This window comes from Toxorhynchites rutilus, chromosome 2, assembly GCF_029784135.1.
Source record: "Toxorhynchites rutilus septentrionalis strain SRP chromosome 2, ASM2978413v1, whole genome shotgun sequence".
NCBI lineage: Eukaryota > Metazoa > Arthropoda > Insecta > Diptera > Culicidae > Toxorhynchites > Toxorhynchites rutilus.
Genome location: NC_073745.1, coordinates 207,408,764 through 207,435,508, shown reverse-complemented (window position 1 = coordinate 207,435,508; position 26,745 = coordinate 207,408,764). Strand labels below are relative to the sequence as shown.

The 26,745-nt window shown below is 38.5% G+C and overlaps 1 protein-coding gene across 7 annotated transcripts in view; it reads right to left on the bottom strand.

The window, feature by feature from the left end:
• Nucleotides 1-26,745, bottom strand: part of LOC129764301 (la-related protein Larp4B) — a 95,438-nt gene that overhangs the window by 27,324 nt on the left and 41,369 nt on the right. For all 7 annotated transcript variants that reach the window (XM_055763252.1, XM_055763253.1, XM_055763254.1 and 4 more), the window contains one exon: nucleotides 3,300-3,948. In XM_055763252.1, the coding sequence (XP_055619227.1) occupies nucleotides 3,300-3,948 (649 nt within the window). The remainder of the gene's footprint in view (nucleotides 1-3,299; nucleotides 3,949-26,745) is intronic.

The window sequence follows — 26,745 nt, the reverse complement described above, 5'->3', positions numbered from 1 at the left end:
TCAGTCAGAGATGACTTTTGGCTTCTTCGCGCAGTTTCTCCGCCAAAACGACTAAACAGTCAGTCGGGCGTTTAGTCGCTATCTCCCTCTACTTCCCCCAACACGAATTCGTTCCTCTCTCTCTCCCCCATGTATCATTATGCAAGCATCGATGTTTGAGTTCAACGTGGTTTGACATACGCTACAGGTGAGCTAGACTTTTTTGTATCGTACACGAAAATTACTCACACGTATAAAATAGCGTACAGTGTGTGTGTGCTATTTTGCTAACTATTTACTAATGCTAACGCGTGGACCTTTATGGCATACTTGATAAACGTCTAAGTTCGTTGGTTTGTGTCCACAATGGTTAGACAATAAACCATCCATTGATGGGGTAGCTACTTTTGAAATCAAGCTTTCGTTCCTCTTTATATGGACGTAAAATAAGATTGCGTACGCGGGTATAAAATTAGTGTCCGGGGGAAATGGAGATGTGGATTGAAGTCAGTTGAATGAAGAGGCAGATTTGTATTCATTAGTCGGGTCAGTTAAAATAACCACTGACTGGACTAGTTCACCAGTCATTCTCGCTAGTCAACGCTAGTCAATTCATTTTCTAGTCAAGTCACTTTTTGTTGACGGTGACTGCCGGAAGCCTTATCATTAAACTTTTAAAGGCACTAGCAGACGTATTCTAACATCGGGCTTCCGGAAGTGTGGTATCGTACCATGGAATCCCCACGAACTCATTAACGAACTGCCATCTGATAGCGTAAGGCCCGAGTTAATTGGAGACTCATTCAAACAATTTCTAAAGAAACATCGTAACGACGTGATTGGTTGCCCAGTTGGACCTCAACCAAAGAAAAAATTAAAGGTTTCTCCTGGTGAAAATCCAAAACGTGATTCGAAACCCTCATCTGAGACACCCGAGACACAGTAAGAGGGGACGAAAGCCCAAAATCGCCTCGTTGTGAAATACCTTGATATAAGAACAAATTTATTACTCTTATTCCTGTAATATGAGAAATTCGCCATCCATAATTCCTTGAAGTGAATTCATCATTATCCTGTTATTGAAATGGCATTTAACTGTCAAATGACTATGTCAAAAATAGCCCTCAACTTATGCTACAAAGCCATTTTTATTGCTCTATGAACAAAAGTCTTATTTCTCAATTAATTCAGCTCATATTTTGTTTCGTGTGCTGAATAGTGAAATGAATTTTAAAATGTTTGTATGTATGGGACCAGACCTCTTTTTCTCAGACTGAAGGTCAGCTTGGAATTGCACAAAAAAAAGGCCAACGTTGCCAAGCAGGAATTGAATCCAAGCCGGCTGGAATGCAAGGTAAAAAGGAAAGCATAAACGCGAATCTGTATACCTTTCGGACGTGGGCCATGTATGTGGCAAAATATGCGGAAAGGGTTAACCCTTTCATTACGAGCGTCGTCTATAGACGACATCCACGCGACGTCCTGTGTGTACGAGTGTCGTCTTTAGACGGACATGGAATTCATACTGCTCTTCGATCACACCAGCGCGATGTGCATACTTTTCGGCGCAGTGCTCCGTACAGGGGTAGCACTTTGGCGGAGAACACTGCCGTAATGAAAGGGTTAATGCAATATTGGTCTTATATTGCTATGGCATATATGTTATACAAATGCTGTACTGGTATGGGAGGGTAGCATATATTTTGTTTTTGAAGCTCATTTAATGTTATAAATCAGGATGTCAAAACGTGTGAACTCCGCCTACGAATAACGAATCTCTATAGCAACATGTTTGAAAAAAAAACCTGAAACTATTGTGAACCCGAGCAGAGAGTCTAAAGCTTCCAAGGAGAATGGTTGTAATAGCTCTTATCCATGTTTATTATGGATAAATTCCTAATCACATCACATCACTCATCACAGTGAATCCTGTTTCTTACCTCCCCCACTAACAACTATCCCTTTCTGATAATCGCTAGAAAACCACGGATTAAAGGCGACCCTTATGGCATTCGAGCGGCGAATGCCATACTAACATTCCTTCCCTTCCCCTGGTGACTGTAAGGATATAGCCGGCGTCGTTATTGACTATTTGAAGCTCGATTCACCGAAACTTCCACAATGAGAATGATTTGCTACCCACAAGCGTCATTGGGTGTGTACCTTATGCAATTTCGCTGGTTCAGGTCAATCACGGAGAGCAACCACGAACTGTACAGTCTACCCAAGCTCAAGCTCAAATTATGGCCCCACATTGAAAGTCGCCACCAGACGCCGACACTGTACCACTCTCATCGCCAATGTCCAATTACAGGTCAAAATCGCCTCCAACGCGACACTGAGTGGTGCCTCGGCATGTCGTATTAAATGTTAATTACTGTATTATGCGTGTAAAAAGAACAACTCATGGTGATGTTAAAATGAACAGTGTAAATTTATCTTCTCGGGAACATGAATGAGGAATGAAGCAGACAAACCACAGGGCGCTGAACAACCAATGTTGAATGATAATGCGAGAGCTAATGAGCTTATTGAAGTTCTCAAGCCTAGCGTTTATCAGATTGATGCAAACTATGAAGCCTTTCCAAACTCTTCATTCACCTTCTCACCGGTGGATATTTTACTGTTCCAAATATTGCAATCTCGAGAGCTACGAAACGGAAGCGGAAGTCGGAGCGACCAGTTGTGATCGAGTACGACTTTTGTAATACAAAAATAGACCAAAGGAACGAAATGACTTTCAGCTCGACATACATATCCTATTCGCAAAATAGCGTAGCATCATTTTTCCAAACGCTTTCTGTACTATTAGGGTCACTCCACACATTAGCCGAACGTTTTGGCGATCTTACGATCAACATAGTAACATTAATCTCAACTACCCCGCTAAAAGAAACCCCATAAATGTAAGAAAAACGTTTCCTCACGTGAAGAAGAGTCAGTTCGAAGGATTATACCGCAGGCGCGTATGGAGGGTAAGTATGCTCAATTGCAGCTCTTTTTTGTCGTATATATAGGCCAATCGGTCGAATATACACGCTTGCCAACCGGCCAAATGTTATTAACTTTGGATAATGGTACGGTGATTGTACCTTGTAATGTGCAATTACACGCTTCTTTACAGAACCTTTCGCGCACTTACGGCTTATGCAATTCGCGCTCGCAAAGCAAAAAATGACTTCACTCTCCCTCTCTCCGTTATGCGCCTCCGAAGTTGGTCGCATTTCTTTCGCGTCAGCGACACGAATTGATTCCCCTTTTTTTTAACCAAGTCTGTGGGCGGTTCTTGGAGGAAGAGTGAGTAAATTGAAGTTACTTACCTCGAAAAATAGTAATCAAGCTGCGTTTGTAGTTGTTGTTTCAACTGCTCTATAGGCATGCCGCTGTTTTCGGCACTACTAGTGTCATTAGTGCCTGCGGAGGCATTAGCTGTCATTGCAACTGCGCTACCATTGCCTGTGGCGCTTCCAGGCGCTTGTATCCTGCTAACATTACTACTGATGTTATTATTAGTATTACTCGCAGTTAGACTGCTCTGATTGCTGTTTGGGTTGTTGTTGTTATTGATTGCGGTAACCGAAGACGTGGAAATAGAATCATTGCTGTCCAATGTGGCTGCGTAGTAATCACCTGCGGCTGATTCATTCGTCACAATTGCGTTATTACTGTTGCTGATGCTGCTGCTGTTACTACTACCGCTGTTGTTTGTTTTGTTATTGTTATTATTCAATGTGGCGTTGTTATTGATAGTGCCATTCATGACGCTGTAATCGGCGACGACAGGAACAGCTGTGACACCAGGGACGATTGTCGCCGGTGCCAGTGTGAGATGTGTGGTTTGCGAGGAATGTGGTCCAACCATTGTTAATCCCGCCATACCACCGGTGATAACAGCTTCGGAACCAGCCGGATAGACCGCCGCAGTCGTGGGCATTTTACCAGTATCCCCATTCATCAATACGTAACCTCCTGGAAAGCAAATGGAATAAGAGAAAAAAGCATATCAGTATCGAACAGAATCGAATGAATATTTGTTACAAAAATATTATGAGATTATGTGTTTAATAATTAATTCGTTTTTGGATAAATTACATATGATTTCGAGTAATTAAACGTATCAAAAATTCCTAAAATACATAGAAAGTCGGAAAGCACACCTTCGACAATAAATCATATATTCTAATTACACATTCATTGTAAAGAGGATTGCAGCAAATCGCAGGGTCTGTCGTTGATAAGTTACTGTTATGATGCATAATAATACATCTCAAGGTCAACTGATAAGCTTCACTGTGTCACAACTACACGCATGGGAAACACCACCACATTTACAGTATTCGAAATTTAGAGAAGAGGAGAAGCGACGGGTCGGTGCATTAGGACCGGATAGCGCAAGCTTCAGCGTCTCGATTAACCACCACTACTATAAAACACAAATCGAATGAAACGTTTCATTTTTTACTGTTTACAAAAAAAGACGGGTTCCAATCGAAACTCATTTGGATCGACCACCGAAAAAGGCACTCAATGCAAATTTATTCACAAAGAGACTGCCCGATCGGAGGGAAACGTAATGTTACGTGGTTGAAACCTCCCTCAGACATGCCGGAATAAGTCAAAAATTTATGATGCCTAAAAACTGAGGTTGGTTTTGAGAAGGTTGATTTAGTGTGTGAGCTGTTCGTTGATTTAGTTCGGTCACTGTTCGTTGAATCGATGTTGAGTTATAGTTTTTTCTCTAGCTTTTGTTTTATTGAAAGAGAACGAAGGTACCCAACGGTTCGTTTGAACATGTGAATGCAATGACCTTTACACTACCCAACCAATTGAGGGGTTCGTCTTAAATATTAAACAAATGTGTTTTTAAATGTTCGTCAAGTATGATGGATAATACATTGTAAGTATGAACAAAAGGTTGAGTAGTTACTATCCTAGCATTAGAAATAGAAATAACAAGCTGGTATCACTTGCCATATGTAGAGATGGTGCTCCCTTGGCCGAGTGGTTAGCGTCATAACTAACATGCCGGGTGTTCGGGTTCGATTCCCGTTCTGGTCGGGGGAATTTTTCGTCAAAGAAATTTCCTCCGACTTGCACTGTGATCACGCGTATTCTAGAGCTTGCCACTCAGAATGCATTCAAGGCGTGTTATTTGGCATAGAAATCTCAACTAAGTACTAATAAAAATGACGCAAGTAATACTACGTTGAGACGGCGAAGTTCCTCTAGGAACGTTAGTGCCATTGAAGAAGAAGAAGAAGAAGAAGAAGAGATGTAGCTATTAATTGCAAAAACCTCAAATCCCCAGTATCGCTCTAGACAGCGAACAATCAAGGGCCGTTTTTAAGGCTTAGAGTAATTATAAAAAAATCAAATTGGCTTTTTAAAGAGTACGAAAAAATTACGACAGAAGCACGCATCAGGATCGCCAAAATTTTCTACTAAGCAACTAATTTCATTAATAAATTTCTATTGGGATAACATTGGAAGCGTTCAACAAGCTCATTTTTTAATGAAGTGAGCTACATTGTACTCATTATAAATAATACTTTTTTCTGACAAAAAAAACTCGATATATTTAACACTATATAAAAAAAAAATACATCAACGAGACAAAGCTCTCAATTTCTAATTCTTAAATTTTACTTCCTAATACTTGATGAAAATTAGAAACATTCCCGTTATACCATATATTTGTTCAGCTCACTTGTGTGTTTACCTATCCGTAGCGTCCACAAGGAGCAACTTTGATTCAATCGCTTGAAATGTAATTGCAGAGAACAAACACTTCCAGACCAGAGTTCAAAAAGCTCTTAATTTCTATTAATCAATCTTGCTTCTGCCAGCGAAAGGTCAACATCGCTGTGGAGGGTCGATAGTACGTCGTGTTGTGAACGAAATCATGGTGCAATTTTGTTCGCAACTTAAAATTCGTCGTGGAACGTAATGAAATGACACAAAACATTGGTTTTCATGCCGTCTGGTGGAGAGTGCTTGTGTATTTCTGCATGACATGAATACATTGTTATTGCTTTTATGTGTTGTCAAATAATGCAATGGTTATCATCAATATTTAATGCTTTATTTACAAGAAATGTGGAATAACGATGGTGGTGGAACAATTATATATTAGTCTGTGATTGTGCGAATGTCATGTTTTTGCAAACATCGCCATGATAACTTTTGTAGCTAGAAAACGACATCGAGACCTCCTCTTAATCCGTACCACTACCACTAACGTAGGTTCACAGTTCGCATGCATCCACGTAAGAATTTGACTCATTGCTAAGTATGTACGATAACAACTTCGCTAGCCTGTTGGCTTCCTCGATCCCTTGGATACCAGCGAGAGCCGGGAAAGTGTATCATCCGCATAGCCGACTGATTCCATTGTCAAGTTATGGAAAATGCTAATAACACGTTGTCGGTTGTAAAAGAATGCATGCTTTCGATCCTGAAGAAATTTATTGACCAGGACAATACCGTGCACGACGAGGACGTGAAGTTTAGGATTTGAACGACGACGACATAGTCAACATTATTTGCATCTAAACACATATTTCTACGATGATGAAAATTCGTTTTCGACTGCCGATATTCCTCTGCGACTGCGAATGCTCCATCAGTTTTGGAACTACATTAGGTTGATGAAGATGAAGAGTCCAAAAATTGGGATTCAAATAGAACAGCCTTATGTGGAATATCGAAAAAGTTATTATTTGGGCTGAGGAAAACGGGTTGCCAATGGAAAGACAATTCCTGCTGCGAGAATTACGTAAAAATATTTTAGAGGAAAACGTATTTTTTTAATTGTTGTTTTGTTGCATATTATGCACATTAGAGTGCCAATAAATGTATGGGAAAAAGTAACCTTCGAAGTTTCGAAAAGGGCACAAATAAATACTTTATACAAAATTTCAGCTCATTCACATTAAATTTCAGCTAATTTTCTAGTGTCGCACAGCCGCCAAAGTTTCAGTTTTTTTGAAAACCGTAAAATCACCCAAGGGACATTATCAAAAATCGAATTTCGGGATTCAGATGACAAAAAAACGAGATGACGTTTCATGCAATTATTTCTAGCAAATCTCGTCAACTGAATTTATACTTAAAACTGCCACCAAATGTAAGGATCGTGATTGTGATCGATTCGAAATGTTTTCACATAACAGTCGATTTCGTTTGCAATGAAATATTTTTCCTGAACGCGATACTGACTATTATTTTTATGTAATATTCTTCCAAAAGAAGATTAGTTGATTAGATTGTCTTTAATTTGATATGTCGATAATCGAAATCGGTGTAGTAGTTCAAAAGTTAAGATTTTTTTAAAAAAGCCCTTTTTAGGAAAAAAAGAGGAAAAAGTTGATTTTTCGGACTACCCTAAAATGGAAATGGTTACCATAATGGAAAAATAAAAAAATACGAATCTAATGCTTTGCGATAAAGAACAAAATTACTTGAAAATGAAATGAGCTTGAAAATAACAAAAATGTGCTTTTGTATAATATATATGCCATAGCATCATGAGAGCAATAGGAGAGAGCGAAACAAGAGACACATTGCAAATAAGCATGCATCAACTCTATTCGCATACTTTGCCAACTGCACGGAAAGGAATAAAGGTTAACGTTATTGCTCTCCGTTTTACTCTTATAAAACACATTGTTTGGATTTTTTTTGGTACTGGTACAATCCCAAGCTGACGTTCAGTCTAAGTGAAAGAGAAGTCTGCTCCCATACATACAAACACTTTAAAACTCTTGAGAAAGGTGCTTTTAGTTGTTCATTTAACCTTTCAGCACACGAAAAAACATTTTTTCTGCCAAAGGTGATTTATAAGCCGAAATACAATAGATAGCAATTTTATTGTTCACACGGGCACTCAGTTATCTTTCGTACTGTTGTTATACTGTTGTTCGCAGTGTTTTATCATTTTTTAGTGCTACGACATGTGCGTATTTTGGATTTGCGGTATTTACGTATGAACTCCACCGGAGTTCAATTTTCATTATGATTTTTTTTCGCAATGAATTTTTTTTCTGGGGTCAATGTAATGGGAACGAAGTTATCATCTAACGAGGATGAGGAACCGAGGTGGCCACAAACCGCCGACGACATACGTTTGACTCGGTAATTTTTTTTGTAATATGAATGATATATTTCAAAGCAAAAATTAACCGGGCAAACATATGGGATATTATAAGTATACCCGGAAATTGATTTCTGAGAGTAAAACGGAGAGCGTAAATAACGTGAAACCAAACCAAAGTAACTTTTATTTTGCGCTCTTATATTGTTATGGCATATATATTGTACACAAAGTGAATGATGTATAAGTATGTGTAGATGTCACATAAAATAACAATTTTAATGTATGAGAAGGGGGTATAAAAATATCCTAAATATTTGTTTTGTGTGTGGTGCGCCTACTACATGGGCTGAAAAGTCTCGAGATGCACTAAGAATGCACCAGATTCATTTCGAGAAGTTCATCTGTCACTAGGTTATGTGTTATGTGTCACTACCTGAGCATTCGTATAGAAAATGAAAAAAGAGGAATATCGTATTTTGATCGAACATAATTTTTTGGATGGGAGAAACTCCGGAACAATCAATGCAGTGGTTGACGAAATGTTATTCCACGTCACGAATTTAAAATGGGCCAAGCACAACAGATGCACCTACGCATCTACGCATTTCAACGCATTTTGAACGATCGTAAAGTGAAGTTACGCGAGTTAGCTGAAGCCGTAAGCATTTCAAAAGAACGAGTGGAATACATTTTGCACGACATTTTGAACATGAAAAAGCTATCCGCGCGATGGGTGCGCGTTTGCTGACCGTCGACCAAAAACAGCGGCGCGTTGATGATTCAACAGCCGGTTTGGCGTTATTGAAACGTAATCGAGTGGACTTCTTCCGACGTTTTGTGACAATGGATGAAACGTGGATTTATTACCACACTCTTGAGTACAATAGGCAGTCTGCTGAGTGGCACTGAGGCATATTTCGGAGATCTAGACGATTTGTACTACAGAAAGGGAATCGAAATGTTGAAAACATGCTATACCAAGTATATTGCCGTCGAAAGAAATTATGTTGAGGAATAAATACAAGTTAGTCCAAAAACCGAAAATCCCGGGACTTGGGTAGAAGCCCCTATGTTTGTTGCTGTTTTGGGATATTTCAGAAAAAGATTCGTTTTAGGTACTTCGGTCTGAATTGTTTATTTCTTAGTTTCTAATTATTTGTCTATTGATTCGTTCTAATTATTCATCTAATTGTTAACTAGCAATTTCTAATTTTTTAGTTAATTATTCTTTGAGTCTTTTAAGTTTGAACTTATCATTCGAAATTCATAGTTCTCAAATGTTAACTATTTTCAATTGTATGCAAATTGTTGATTCCTATCTTTCTTGTTTTGAATTGAATTGAATTTGTGATCCTTATTATTAACCATTCATTCTTGCCACTTTTCTTATTTTCCAGCTAAGCCTTTTAAATTATCTGCATAAATATGAACACCTCGTAGAAGTAAATCTTTCAACATATGACATATCTATCCCCTACACATTAGCGTGTGTATCTATTGCACATTTGCTGTTCTCCGGTAGGACATGTTTTATGTCTCTGAGCGGTTCCAAATTAGTAAAAGAAGTTGCTCAATTTATCATCATGCGAGCCGATGGCTTGATTCTGAAGCAAATCAAACAAGTTAAAGCAGATTCGTTTCATAGTCGCGATTTTTTGTCTCACGACACCCACCACCATGGATAACAGCTTATGTATTAGGGACTGCTTACATAGTGCGATTTGCTGACCCTTGATAGTTAAACCAAAACATGTAATAACGAAAAGAGCAAATATACCATGACGCCTGAATTGGATGGAAAATGGTACGTGGTAGGGCGATGGGAGTCCATAAATTTTGTAGCAACTGGGATGCAATTTTTCAATCGAATACTGGCAACTGACTAGGCCCGAACTCGGACAGTAACTTGCACTGTGTAAACACGGCAATAAATCGTCCAACACTCCAGTTGCAGCATAAAGTATATGCGAGCTCATTTTGCCACGCCAGCAGCAATTAAGAGGCGGTGATCTCAACGGCGGCAGAAAGAAAACAAGATTATGCCCCTCGCGTTCGTTCTTGAGAAAATCCTGCAAAGTGCGGTGCAGTGTATCATTTCGTCAGCGCACCAAGAGTCACAACACTCACAAATATCTACACAAAATACAGACACACAGGACGATCCCACAACCAGCTGGCTGGTAACGAATGAGCTGGCCGAGACACACAGCCAATCGATTTCATTCTGCGCATTCCAAGAAATGTCGAGCAACATTTCACACGGTTGCAGATAGCTCCTTTTAGTAGATGTGATGTCGGTTTAGTACTACTCAGAGCTTTGTGGCACCTTCTCTCGCGTTCACGAATGATGTATGATGAAAATGGTTCGTTTTATTTGGCATGGCTCAATACTAACACACATCGCAGCCCAAGTAGCAGCAGACGAGAAATAAATACTGACCCATTCGCAGTGCTCGTAGTTCAGATTTTTAGATTTCCACGCTACAATATTGCAAACACAGATATTCATTATCTTCCTATTGAGTTTTAATGTGTCTGTGGCTTTGTCAGAGATTTTCTTATGAACACCACGAAAAACGATTTGGAGAATATACCGTAGCGAATTTGTTTTCTACGCGAAACAATTTTTGGTGGACATTCTTAGATTCGTACTCGATACAGCAGCCGGTAAGATTTTTGTTACCAATCTGTAAGGTTATGTCATATAAGTCCTAGTCTTTCTTTTGTCACTGTGCGGAACAGACCATGCGCACAAAACTCTCAAAATGTTGTTTCTACTCTTCTTGACAGTAGTAGCAACAGCAGAAGCAGCAGCGATATTGCCTCCTTCATATTGTCCGCCTTCCTCAGCTTTGTGTGATCTCGCGTGTGGCTCATGCACCTTCTCTGTCAAAAACTATGAAACTTCGATACCAATAAATAATGTATGCGAATATAAATGTGGCGGTTCGAACAGCGCCAGACCATGTGCTCGTGCTTTGCTCTTATACACCCGCTTCACCCGACGCTGACAGTCAGGGCCACAACAACCACTACTTTTACATAGACGATTGGTGGTTTCCTTTTTGACGTAGAATAACGTCTGAATTCAAGGGTGTCAAAATCAGAAAATATGGCACGTTCTTTATGGAATAGTTTCAGCAATCATTTTTCTACTGTGAATGGTGTTTGATGATTCGTCTACCAACCGAATCAAACTTTTTCTAAGATTTGTTTTATATATTTAACATAACAAGTCTTCATTCTGTAAATAGTTTAAGGGGTTCTAGTCTAGAAATTTGGACAATCGATTTGTTTTTTTGTATTTCTGAAATTAGACGCTAAAAAAAACGCTGAAATTAGACGCTGTTGGGATTCTCATTATTTACCGGGTTATAGCCAGTTTAGTGGAGTGATATATGATACGACCTTGATTCAAAACTTGAAACGCGAAACTACTTTTTTTAGGCAGACGTACAGGATTCCTCGAGTACTGTTGAACCGATTCATTTGAAATTTTCATATGGGCGCATCCTTTACAAAAACTTTAAATTTTGTTCCTTATTTTTTCCTCCATCCGACTTTTACCTTGCCTTTATCTCTTTTCTGTAACGAGAGCATTGTGTTTGGGGTGCAATGTTTTGAGCGTTAAAACCTCTTTGCGGGCTGTACAAATTACTAAGATGATAGCTTTATTCGAATGGTAAAATTTTTAAATATTCGATTCGATTTTATGCTTCAACCGTAAATGGTTCAGCATATACGATGAATTTCGACAAAATACCATGATGGATAAACAAATTTTGCACTGTATTTTTTAAAGAATGGTTCCATTTTTCATTAATCGCGATTACTGTGATAATTATTCGATGTATTCATATTTTGATTTTTCATTATTCGATACAAAATTACTCGATTAAAATTGCATATATTCCATTATTTGAATTAATCGAAAGATTAACCGACGTCTCTAGTTGAACCGACGTTCAAATTTTTTCGCCCAAGAATGCATTCTCAGAATATGCACGAAGCAAGCATAGAAGATTGCCCTGACGGACAGAAGCAAATCAGAAGAAAAATATCAAACAGGATGTTTCGCGTAGGATTTCATACCGTTAGTTGGAGAGTGTTTTTGTACGATTAAACCGCTCGTAGGTATTGTTAATATTATGCGTTGTTTATTGTAGATAATGGTGGTAATAGAACAAACAGTGTGTGTGTGTATGTATGTATGTATGTGTGTGTGTGTGTGTGTGTGTGTGTGTGTGTGTGTGTGTGTGTGTGTGTGAGATGCATGCTGGCGACAACGACACAAATCACGTGTAATGATCTCGTGAGAATAAAATGAATCATGTATCAATTATCTTCAGCTGCTTCCACAAGACTACACAAACGATTGGCTTTCTTCAGGGCCACCAAAACATTCTACTAAAGAATTATTTTGAAAAATCTGTTGTATTCTAAAACAATATCTTAAATAAGAAAAAAAGAATTGAAGTCTTTATTTTTTCCGGAATAGAGCTTGTATGAATTTAGGAGTATGTTCAGATTTATTGTGTATTTATTGGCTCATACACACAGCTCGTCGCGCGGATGTCGTCTATAGACGACATTTGTTCTCCAGATTTTGTAAAATTCCATCGTAGAATCCTGGAAATGCTTTCTATACAACGTTGATGGTTGTTAAACTGGAAAAGTTTCTGGGAATCAACACAGCAGCAGCCTTGAGCGTCGGATCATCGAAATCAAATCTCTGCCTTATCTGCTCCACGTGTTATTAATTTATTACTCCGGAAAATCTGTACCTGACTGTAGTTTGGTACAAAAATCAGAAATCTGTACCAAACAAATCGAAAAAATCTGTACATATCCAGAAAAATCTGCACGTGTGGCAACACTGTTCCAGCCTTGATGAAAGCCAATCTGGAAAACTAAACTAAACGCTCGATCTTGGGAAAGTCTTGCTGCCACTGCCACTGTCGTCTCGTCACTTGCAGGATTAATGAATAGTGAATGACTTTTTAGTGACTACGTATCAACTGCTCCACTGTATGGTCCAACCGAAAAGTGGAACGAAAAAAGCCAGAAGTTGTAATTTACCATGTGTATCGATGAAATATCACGTATTCAATCCGGCTTTGTCACAGCGAATGCTAAAGAATCGAAAATATTGACAGATCATACACAATCTACAGAAGCATGACAAACTAACGTTTGGTGAACCATATATCAAGATTCTAGCCAACAAATGCATTACAAAAAGATCACCAGACCGAGCCTAGCTCACGGTTTTCCTGCTTTACACCATAGCCTGTTGAAGAAGATGGCGTTAAACCTAAACCTCTTGAATCCACTAGATGATTGGATCTCATAGTTGATCATATTTAGCAATAGCCACTATTTGCTGATCTAAATTCAAGGGTTTTTTTGATATTTCTTTCCTTGAACACATGAGCTACCGCAAATGTGTCTGAATTTTCAGTAAGCTGAATATGATACAGTATAAGTAATAATAAATCCCATATCTCCGCCAAAAACAGTGCCATACTCTTTTCATTATGTCACATTGTCCTCAAAACAATGAATAATTTAATAAACAGTTGAATCGGTAATATTTTTGTTCATTTTATCCTGGCAAACTTGTCAGTGGCATATTACAACATGAATGGTACTATTAGAATATGTTTTCCTTTTTCTTCATGTGAAATCATATTGTGCTGAGGACGTTTTGCCTACATTTCGAAAAGCTGGTCGAATGTTGTTCAGAATGAGGTATTGTGTATACGCAGGTTATGTTCCTTGCCTATACACCTACAAATCATCGGTTTGAAATTAAAATTTGAGAAAGAGTTGAGGATTTTACAAGTAAGCTTAATTAGGCATTCACAATACTTTACAACAAAAAACTAAGAAACATAACTTAAATGAAGAATCAAAAGGAAAAACGTTGCAAAAAATCTAGGAATTTACATCTACGATTCCAGAGATAAAATTTAATTAAAATTTATAAATTAATCTTCTTTTAAAATATTCATCCACCTATCCAGTGAGAAATTTATTAAAAGATGACGTTCTCGGCAGAATCAAAAAACATACTAACAACAAAAGGCGGAAGTAATACATTTTTAAGAACTCTCATCCCATCACTTAGGCTGTTAATCATCCAACCATTTGAGCCACCTAAAACTTATCCAACTAACAATCCTTCATGATTCTAGACTGAAATCAACTGTGGAAATTGATTTATGATAGCTTCCATTCCGGCCTTATGCAATATAATAAACATAAATAGAATAATATAGAAAACAAAAAGCGCTTTTAAGATGAAACACAGATCAATCTTAGTTCAATCCGTAAACGACCTTTTTTTTGCTATGCTTCACTATTATCAACCGCCAAACCGAATGACCAGAAATGATTTTGTAACATGAAAACGATTTATCCCATATTGCAAAAAGATCTACTTGTGCTAGAAAACGTTGAATTCCAGCCCTATTCTGCAGACGATATTCTCTTCTGACTATCACTTATATTGATCAATGACACACAGACTGGCTGGACAACGCTACCTGTCTTTAAAAAAAAAGTCTTTCAACAACGAAGTCTATAAATTTTTACCAAACTATGATTTCTTCCCTTTGGAAAAATGTAAAACAGGACCGAAGATTTGAACATCTCAGCACGCAGCTCGTCAAATACATGAAGAAGACAATTTTAACAGATGCCCAACAGTGGAATTATGTTGGTGCCTTCAGAACTATTCTCACTGTCTGTGCAAAATATATAAATATCAAAACTTGCTGCGGCGGATGCGGGTGATCATCTAAACTCGCAAGCGTTCACACAATCTCTCCTTCACTGTTTGTGGTGTTCACGTCGACGACTAATTTCAACCTGTCGCGAATAATTTTGGCAACGATCCAGCTATTCGGACAGGTTCTCCTCAGCCAGCTGACTGACGAGAGCTGTCAAATTTGGGAACGCGTGCGTCTCGTACACGACAGCAGCCCCGACAGCAAGCAGCCGCACCACGCATACAGTTTGCCGGGAACAGATTTCCGCAGCATATGCGCGCTGCCGCTGGTAATTAATTCATTAGCACAGGCAATCTGAGATCAAGTGACTGGCAAAGTTGAGTACGAAAGAAAGATATGCTTGCAGCAATACGAGTCAATGAAATGTCAGAGGTAGTGGTACTGGTGTCGATTCTCTGAGATGCTGCAACAAAACCACTGGTTATTATTGACGTCTATTCAAAACCCACAACAGTAGTGATGAAATTGTATTTCAGCATAAAAGTTGTAATGGTGATGTGAAAATCAACGACAGCCAACATTCTCCAGTGGAGAACCAAAAATACTTCCGAATATTTAGCCTAATTTCTAACACCTGTTGTTCCTTCCACCAACCATTGGCGTTCATTCTACACCAGATGATTGGAATTAAAAGCCCAGTTGCTCTCGTTGCGATGAGAATGATAAGAATAGGAGCGCAACAGCTACTGTTGAATTGTCGGTTCCATGAGGTAATAATTCCACAGAATCTAACGCAGACTTTATACGAAATTTTACCTTCTTTTGAGAAATGAGATCTGAATACGTTAGTTTCACGATTCTTGGTGCCGCTCCGAACCATATGCTTTTTAATCACCTCCGGAAAGATTCTGGTCAACTACCTAACACCCTGTACGTGGCGTTAACGACTTTGCGACGGGAGCCATTTTATGCAAATCCGCAAACTTGCTTGCTTGCTCTCAGTTCCGGATTTCCATATGCCCGAAGCAAATCACATGAAATAAAATATAGATCTTGGAACAAATATACATCAACTGTGTCTATTTGGGCCGATTTGGTTTTTCCGAAACGCATTTTCCGAGAAAGGGGTTGACTTTAAATACAACATTACCACAATTCGAATCTCCCAAATGTGTCATCATCTGATGGAATGAAAACCTAAATCCCCATTATCAAAACGACGATAGAGAACCAACTACCCAAGCTCATACATTACTAATCAGTGCTATCTAGAGGCTCGAACAGCTGATAAGGAAGAAAAGTGTTAGGCCACTTGTTTTAAAAACGATTATATTCGGGTAAGTTCTTGTGAAACAAAGTAATTAACTTTGAAAAATTTGCCTCGTTAGGGGTGTTGTCACCGCAAAAGAGATAAAGAAACATAAATGCTACACAGCTGTTGTTGCTATATAGCATTTCCAACGGAATGCGACACAAATTTGAATGTCAATGCCATTCGAAGATTAGTTTTTTTTGCTGAGTGTACGCCCAAAGTAGAAAGAGAAGAACAACGCATTTTGTTCAGACCGATACTCGAATAGTTTTTTTTCTCCGATAACGATGCAGACTGAAAGCCAATGCAGCTATGAAATCTGCACACAGCTATACAAACCGATACTTGATGATTCGACCAAATTTTAGTATATCAAATCACGCCATATTCCGTCGCCGCATCGAACATTCAGAGGTTTCGGAGCTTTATCTTCATCAGCGGAAAATCATTAGGCACCCTGTGTTTACAAGCCGCAAAATGTGTTACCGGAACTGCGCGCGAGAAAAAAAATCAATTTGTACACCGATTGGCTGACCGATACAGCGCTGTTGACCATGGGATATTGGTGGTGGTGGGTGATTGCATGTGTGCCGCAGGTCTTTCGCTTGCTTACTTGCTAGCTAGCCATAGGTGGCAATGGAACAACATCCATGCATCGCTATAATTCTTCTACCTAACCTGAAGACCAACGTTCGGAGGAAAGGTTGGTCATGTTTAGTTTCATCCCACTTCTTCAGGTTGTGTACTTTCTCTCATCCAGTGATGCCAGATATGTTTTCATGAAACCCTTTTTTCGCATCAATGAATTTCAGCGGATTTATCTTTTTTTGCAATACATCGAATAGAAAGTCATTCTTCGCGTATAAAATCCAACCGTTTTAATATTTCTGTGTAGAATAGCTCCGAATACGAATATTAATTTTGGAGGCGATTATATGTTTGTTGAATCACCACCTTGATTCCACATTTCTAATAATCAAAACACATTAAATGGTAACCATTTCAATCTACTTTTGGCAACACATAAATACTAACAACAATGTGTGCGTGTGATACGAAAATACACAAGCGCTCCCCACCAGACGGCATTAAAACTGGCGCTTTGTATAATTTCATCGTGCACCATCTTAGATTCTAGCTTGCGAACAAATTCGACAACGAATTGATCCACTACACGAAATAATATCCACCATCGAGTAGTAAAAAATTAAAGAGAGCAATAAATTAGTCGCGAATGAATATGCAACCCCATATTTCATCCACAAAGAAACATTAAAAAATTTGTTTATGTTACAAGAGAAAAAGAAATAATAAAAATGTAAGTTCACACGTTTATCAAGGTGTTAAAACGTCGAGAAGAACAATGGATATAAACGAGTCCAAACGAACTGTCAAATACGTAGATTTGGATGTCGGGCAGACATTTCTTCATTATCTTAGAATGTAGAGATTTCTTTCTGTTGGTTGAAATCGCTGCCCATAATTCAATCGCTAGAATCACTCTTTGTGTAATGTCAGAAAAAGTGATACAAGTAACGAATGACATGACTGTTTCCTTTAAACGCGTACTTCATTGTTCAAAACGTATTAACGAAGATCAGCAAAAAGCATTGTGTTGCATCGTACTTCGTCAGTCGACATTCGAACAATTTTTTGTCAACAAGAAGCGACTAACGTTCCACGTCAGTTGTCAGCGATATTGATGAAATAATGCAACACTGGTCACGACGTGAAATAAGAGACATCGTATGTGTCCCCGTGGTCGAGAGGTTAGCGTCATACAGTATCAATCCGGCAGTTCAGGTTCGATTTCCGTTCTGGTCGGGAGATTATTCGTTAAAGAAATTTTTTTCCGTCTTGTATTGTTGTCCCTCGCAAGGCCTTACAATTCCACTTCAATTGACAGATCATCACTAGCCTATCGCCGATCAATTTGCTGCAAAATCATGCAGGCTGAAAATAATGCTATTCTCTTTTCTCACTCAGTAAAGATAATATCCCTTTATCTCTAGTAGTCACGTTTCGTTTCACGTTCATTTGTTCATTCTTTCACACTAAAGCGGAATTATCAAATCGTCAAATGAAAATAATAGTGTTCTATATTCGAATGAAAATTTGAGTTCGATCCGTATGCACTGAAACTAATGGAAATGACGATATGAAAGAATATGCAGTATACCAGCACTGTCCATGTTCGTATAGGAGACGTAAGCGACAAAATGAACAAAATCAACTTTTTCGCCGTTTTGGATTCTATGCAATGTAATACGTTTTGTTCAACATGCAAACAAACATTTTTTGTTCAAAAAAATTTGGGAAATTTTGGAAAAACGTTTCCGAAAAATCACTGTCCGCATAACAGATGTATTTCCATACAGCTTTCATACATCTTTTGAAAATCAACAATTATTAGCGTTATGTGCCATAATCTAAATCTACATTTGAATCACATTCTTTGTAGAGTCCACACATGCCTGTCACGATAGTGTCTTATTACTTAGTGTTTTTTAATAGATGAATACTAATGGATGAAAACCATTGAAACATTGCTCAGATAATTGCTATTTTCTGTACGCTGCCCCTCGATGAACAAAGAGAAGCAATTGTGTTTTGTAATGTTATTTCCTAAATTTCTGCATTTGAATCTTCAAGTAGATCAGTAGTAAAATTAAAATAATATTGGCATTACAACTCCTTGGATTCGACATCGAATTATTCCATATACTCAGCATTTACTTAAACCGTTTTTTTTTTTTTATCTTCGCTTATTTTTCGTCGGCCTATTTCCGCCACTTCAGTGCCAATCACCGACATCAGGGAGGCGACTCCACCTGTTCCTACCTATCAGACTCAACAACTCATGAGCCGGGCCAACTTCTTTTACTTCCCCTCCGAAGGAAGACGTAACCAGAGATTTTTCGCCTCAGAAAATCTCAACGACGCCAGCTGGGATTGAACCCAAGCCGATCGGATTGTGAGGCTGTTACGCTAACCACACAACCACTGGCGCCGTCTACTTAAACCGTTGGTGTAACTCACTACACCATCTTTATGCGATTGATCGTGATATCGGTAAATCATTTTGCTAAAATTACCAACATTGTAGATTGCCTTTACAAATTCAACTAATTGAAAAAAACACGAACCTGCTGTTCTTATCATATCCCAGAGTATTCAGGAAAAAAGTACTATTCTAGACTCTCAACAAATCCAGAGCACCTTTTCCAGACATTCCACTAAATTTCTTCCAAACCTTTTTTGATTTTATCTGATAACAACTGAAACTACCGACGGAAACATTTTGACTATTATCGGAAATGTAAATACTAACGCTACAGACAGAGCAACCTGATGATTACGTCTAGCCATACGAACAAATGTTCATTGAAGCGATTGATTGTCTGTGTAAATAGACGTAACGGAACGCTGGAAAAAATGGAAAAAATATGTTTTAATCTGCAAAATCTCCTGGGCCCTCTTTTGCCGATAATATCCTTCAACTGGACAGATTATTTCATTCGAAATTTGCATGATTACGCTTAAATGCACAAAAACAACAAAATTGCGTTTCCCAACACTAATGGTGTTGGTGATTACGTCTCATATGTAAACATGGGCAGAGCAGGGGAAATCAGTTGCTGGCGCTGATTGTAAGACTAATATGCCCTCATATACCTCTTTTAATATCAACACTTTTTTGAGAGATGATTCGGGAAAATCCAGTTTGGAGAGACGAAATCAAAGAAACTTCTAATGAAAGCACCCATCGTGCTTTCACATGTGAAACTGACATATAGCCTATCCAAATGACAGTGATAAGATCCCATTGGAGCAGTTTCAATCGTCAAGTGAAAACGTCTGCTCTCAAATCTAAAGGAAACGACAGCAGGAAAGAACAAAATTGAAGAATCGATGTTTCAGTATGCGTAGATAAAACTAAAAGTGGGTTGTATCTGTGGTATAACCGCAAGAAGGACGTAAGACTAACGTTGGCTCAGTAATCAATAAGTAGCAAGCATATCAGGGTTGCCAACTATTATTTTCGAAAATCATGAAGAATGAGAATAAAAATCAGGAAGAAATCAAGATAGCTCATATTCGATTGAAGCGGAGTTCGCGCCGATTTTTGGGAAAAGGTTTTTGCCATCAAATGTTTTTTGCAAAATCACCAAGCTATCAACAGTGGGTAAATTGTTGAGTTTTTTTTAAATTTTGATGTCATTTGATTCGATCATAGATATATTTGTTATAATGTCACCATCAAAGTGAATTCTGCTTTTGATCTGACGAGCAAATGTTATATAAAATCCTATTATATCGACTTTGAATTCAATAAGTTTCTATTTAGTAACATTACACTCTGAAACGTATTTCTTGATCAATAGCATTGCGGCTACTTATACATACACATCATACAAGGTAATGTTGTTCCTCATACTTAATGTCGCTATTATTTCTTATATACGTCAGATATTCTGGTTTAGTGAAATTATCTAACACCGTTTTGATAAACCTCGAAACATTTGTGCGTATTGAAAATAATTCGGGATTTTCACACTGGAAAAGCATATTCAGTCGATCCGCAACGATCATACATGTTGTTAAAAAGATTAGGTAAAGCTGTGTATCAGTAACATTTAATTTAATGTACGCATTGTACATGTGCGGACTCGAGAACTATTATGACAGTTTTCATTTCCAAACAGGAAAACTTTGGAAGGGATCTCAGTATTTTTTCACGGAGAATTTTCTTTCTGATAAAGAAAAAAGTACAAAAATAAGGAGGAATCAAAATCATTTCACAAAAATCAGGCAAAATTGAGTGTTTGTTAGGATATCAGGGAACGTCCAGAAAAGTCTAGGAAATCCTGAAAATTCAGAAAGGTTGGCATCTCTGAAGACGTTTCATCTTTCGAATCAAGTGACTGTCATACCACTTCGTTTAGTCGAAAAAAAAAAATTAACGCTCAAAGGGGAAATCGATGCTTTCTCGGAAATACCCAGCGCAAACAATACCACCCCACCCCCCCCCCCCCCAGCCCCGACAATTGGAATCATCGGTCGATAGCGGCCTTCGTGAGCACTCGATAATAGAACTTCTGTTTTCGCCAAACAATGCAGTTCTGCTCAGTCCGGCTGCAAAAACAAATAATTGGGAGAGAAAAGCATAATGCATACGCGTGTGAGTGTGACCATCCTCATCTCACATCGAAAAAATAACTAGATGGATTTCCGAGCGGTCGATACCAGGGCTATGGAGTCGGAATCGGACGGAATTTCATCGTATTATGAGAAATCGGAGTTGGAGTTGGAAAAATTGTTCCGACTCCGACTCCGACTTCCGGTTATTTGACCCAGTAAAATCAAAAGATTTAACTCATAAAACAAAATTTTATTTCATGGAAACTTTGGTGTTAATTTTGTTTATTATCATCATGACTAATAATGCGAACTGAAGAATACTTTGCAAAAACATCGTAGAACAGCAAAATTATCCACTTTAACGATACATTCAACCAGGGGCCGACAGATTCTCTATAATTTTGAAGATAAGAAAATACACTTTTGATCAACCCTATAATGTTACACGGATTTAAAGAGCATAATTTTACTTAACGAGAGCCAATCAACTATGATCAAGGAAGCACTATGTAAAGTCTTTAGCTTCACCAGTATGCACAGATTTCGATGCTTACCTGAATAACAAATAAGCAAAAAAACGTCGCCTCGGAAAAAAAGAAGGAAAACCTTCCACTGAAGATATTGTGAAGTAAAATCCAAGCGTGTTTGCCAGAGATTGAGAAATATAACCGTGATTCCAGCGTTCCTGAGCAATTCGTAACATTCTAAATTCGGTGTTTATTTCTATTGTCTAAGGAGAGAAAATTGTAAACGAAACTTTCTAATGAAAAACCTGGTTTCGAATCAATTTATTTCTTTCAGCACGAGTCGGAGTTGGTACTAATAATTGTGGGGAATCGGAGTCAGAGTCGGAATTTTTTTTTCCGATTCCACAACTCCCTGGTCAATACTCTGTCACTGTCAAATAAAAAAATATATTCATATAAAAAAGGGGATTGTAGCGGTATTTGAACAGAATACAGCATATTCCTTAGGGTGTTCATTTTTGCACCCCTATATTATGCAAGGTCGAATTATTATACATTTCCACCAGTGACATTCGTTTGTGGTTAAATGCTGCGAATGACACAAACGAAAACGAAAGAACTATGCTTCGATTAGCACATCATGATGCACAAGCATGCGAACCAAAACGTTATGATCGCTTTCGATTTCGATGCTGCAAGTTTATATTCATTTTTATCTCTCATTTGCTACTACATCTACCCCAATGCTGTTCAAAACAGAATCAATTATATCTTGATATCTCGAAAATATGAATAAAGCATGATACACAAAATATGTAAACGCGGTTTTTGGACAACCTAACTCCCGGGAAAGAGGAGCCATTCGACGATCAACTCGTCGGCACTGCGCCCTGGGGCATTTGTATAAACGAATATTGCATTGAGATTCTGTCGGAAATATCCATGATTATTTTATAACGGAGATACTCGTCAGGTCCTCCATTCACATGAATCATGAATTATGAACTGGTTTGATTATTCCTTGATGCCGAATAATTTTGAATTCAGGCAGCTCGCACACCCTTTTGAAACCGAGCCCATCAGAAAATGCGTTCAAATAACAGTGCCTTCTTGAACGAATTGCAAAGTACATTGGACCACTGTATTCAACTGCTTCATCATGACCAAGGTGTGCTAGCTCTATTTTGCATCCTACGACAACGGACGGCATCAGCTTCTGTTTAGCAGCCATGACAAAATCATGATCCGACAGATTATCAGGTAACACACCTCATTCGGTTCCAGAATTGAAGCTAGCTGCTCAAGCATATAGGGGCGCATGAATTTATTTACGGAAAAAAGGAATTCTATTATACGTTCGGGAAGCCGTGATCGTTACGGCTTCCCGAACGTATAAACCTCCGCTATGTATGTTAGATGTCCTAGGTATTTCAAGTAATTTAGAAGCAGAGACAAAATAATTTTGACATAGGACTATGTCTTTGATTTCTATATAGGGAGGTCACTCTACGAAAAATGTAACGATTTATTAAGAGTTTTCAAACGCATATTACTCAAAATGGTTATTGCGACATATGTTGTGTTATATATCATTAGACAGTAAATTTATCCCGCATTTATCATGTTTCAAGCAAAGTATTATTTATACTTTGCTTGAAACATGAACAATGAATATAGTAATAAAAATTAACAATTTGACGATTTAATTGGGTATGTTTTGAACAATGAAAAACTCAATTTAAATGCAATTACTACACACAATCACAGTCCTATGTCAAAATCCCGTCCTTGCCCCTAGGCTCAGACCCATCAACAATAAAAACAATTCACATTGACAAGGGGCATGAAAAATCAGCAGCGGTGGGGATGTGTTTCACATTAATTTTATTCTGTTCTCCTAAGTGCCCTTGAGAATCCGACTATCCTTTGATTCTGAAGGGACTGGAAAAACACTGAAACCATAAAAACGTATAAATCCCGTAGATCTGGCATCTCTGCTTGCATCGTGTTCCAATTTCCACCCGTTGAAGGGTTTCCAGTGCATTATAGTTTCCGTAAAATTACTAAGAGCAATTTTGAGGCGAATTTCAAAATAATTTTAAAAGTATTGGCGTAGATCACTGCAAACGATTTCTTCACTGTCTATTATTTAGACGCCTTGCCATGACAGCTGATATAATATATATTACAGTACGGGAAAATAGTTTTCACAAGGTCAGGACCAAACCAGATGCACATGAAAAGAGTTATACCGCATACACCAAGCGATGACAAAGATGACATCACGAAGAATAAGGCGAGTGAGCCAAGTGGGCGGCCACCACAATATTTCGCATTTCAACCGATGCTCATGCTGATTGATTTTATTCGTTTTGTTATCATCTTCCATCAGTAATTATGTCATGCCCTAGGAAGGAACGCTACCATGGAGTGATGTTCCAGTTGTGGGTCGTATTAGTTGTAGTAATCCAAAGATTATGTTCATTGCCTCCGAATATAAACAAAAGCATAATATTTCTGCGCAAGCGGCAGGAAAAAAGTAACAAGTCAGCGCATTTCGGAACAAATCGAAAGTTGTTGCCGCAAGCTTCGGTGCTGATCACAATGCCTGGTCTGGTTCCCCTTCTTTCTAGATTCGATCAGTACCATTGGCATTTGTCACTCCATTTGAGATTTCGGCTTGGCAATAAGACAAAGCATACAGATAGGACGCGCGACTCGCGTGATCTGCGAGCACGATTTGAAGGGTAGGATAGAGGTTAACCGTTTTCTGCTCTAACTACGGGTGCGTTCGAGAGTATATGTTTATATATAAACATTTATGTTTTTGTTCTGCCAGATGGGTCGCCGCCGTCGGCAGCCGCCAGTCTGCGCTGCTGTCAAATTCTGAAATGACATAAACTCTCCCTGTGAATTATCTAATGGGGAGCGCTTGAATAGCCGCCGATCATATACAACTCAGCTGCAAAGAATTTGTCATTAGTGGGTTTTGTACGCCATCCGCCACCGTCGGTACGAAAAGAGACGTTTGCATCCTAATTTACCAGGTGTCTTAGAGGCGAACAAAAGTGAATTAGGCAGCAATTAAAACCCCGCACACGCAGTGTGCAGATACGTACATTTCGCGCATCGTACGGCAAAGAAAACGGAAAAAACGGTACGTTATTGCTGGTCGTAAATTTCACACAGGTAGATCCGTCGCCAAACACTTCGACTTCGACCCGAGAGCGGTGTACTCGCGCAAATTAAACGAACTTTCACCGAAATCCAACTCAATAACGCGGCGCGGCAACAATATAATGTATTTTGGGAAGGTTTTTTTTGTTTGTATTTGTTGCAGCGCGTATGTGTGCGCCGAAATGAGTGCGCATTCGAGTATCATCAGCGGCCACTTATTGAAACACCTGGGGGCACGAGTGCGCCATTTACTGAGAATACAAAATGCAATTTGCAATACTAGCTCGAAATTGCATAAACGTTAATCATCACCAGAGAACAGGAAGTTATACGTTCTGCGGTTTCAGTTCCAACTACGCTGTCGATTGCCAACGCTATTAAATAATGGTTAAGCTTCGTTATGATCTAAAGATTTTATTGCTTTGCAACAATCCCATGGAAAAGGCTTCCTAAAAATTATCTGACCTTTAGCAAAATCTCGCCTTTGAACTGCTAGACCGATTTCCGGTCATTTCACAAGAAAAAAGTATGATTGTTTTCCGGGAACATTTAAAGAAACATGCTAGACCACATTCCAAATGTTCAATTGAAGTGAACTGTAATTTCACAAAAATGATTTCCATTATAAAAAAAATGGTAGTATCTCGAGAACAGCTAGTCTTTGGATAAAACGTTATAGACAATTTATCATGTAGAATTGCATGTAGATTCAACTTTCGTAGACTGAAGACCAAATTAAGATCAACGATGGGAGAGAAGCGACTCGAGGAGCTTATACTTATGACTGTTATAAACAATATGCTTTTTGAGCTCTAATTGACCGATTTGCCCATCGCACAGAACAAATAATTTCATTACTGAAACGCTAGAAGAAATTTTATCAAAAAAATAATTCGTATGCAATGTTATATTGAATTTATATAAAACATATATCAACTTCGCACGACTATGAAAATTAGCTCAAATTTAGAATTAGACTCAGAAATGCTTGAAATTCGAGCACTAACCCCCATTTTGCAATTTTGAGTAAAAGTTTTGGGTCATCGTGTAGGTGCACAACTAGTCAATTTACTCGTGAGACGCCACTGCATTCAGGGCGTGTTTTAACTAAGTACTGCTAATAAAAATAACGCAAGTAATAACTACGTTAAGGAGGCAAAAGTTCCACTAGGATCTACATTTCAACTATTAACTACTATTTTTTCCATGATACGAATGTTTTTATTGGATACCATAAGAATACCATAAGAGAAAAGAATGTAAATTACTGAACCAATCAGTATGTGGCAGCTGAAGCAAACGATTACATCTCTAAAAGATTGCGCTGGCGTAGACAATGTTACGAAGGGAGCGATGATTGATTCATTGATTGTAATTGTGAGCCAACCACTTCTAATAGTGAACGGTTTTCTTCAGCATGGTATGTTCCCAGAAGCATGGAAGAAGACGGGGGTGATTTCTATACCAAAACTACCGAAATCAACGAAGCCAGATCGATAAATATTTTCCGCTTTACAAAAAGGTTTTGGAGATGATTGTTAACAGTTGATGACGTATGTGGAACATATCGGAACACTATCGGAAGAGCAATCCGGTTTCCGGATTGAACATCAGAGCACGCGCGACATAATCATCATGTCGCGAATTAACATCTTCGCCGGTTTGACATACAGCTTGCCAGAAGTACAAACAATTGGTCCAAGCAAAGAATCGCGGCTCTTCAAAATAACACTTAACACTTAACACCGTGTGGTTGCTAGTTCGCAACTGTTATTTTACACTAGAACAGGGTTTCTCAAAGTGGTCAATGTCGACCCCCTGGGGTCGATTTCGTTTTCC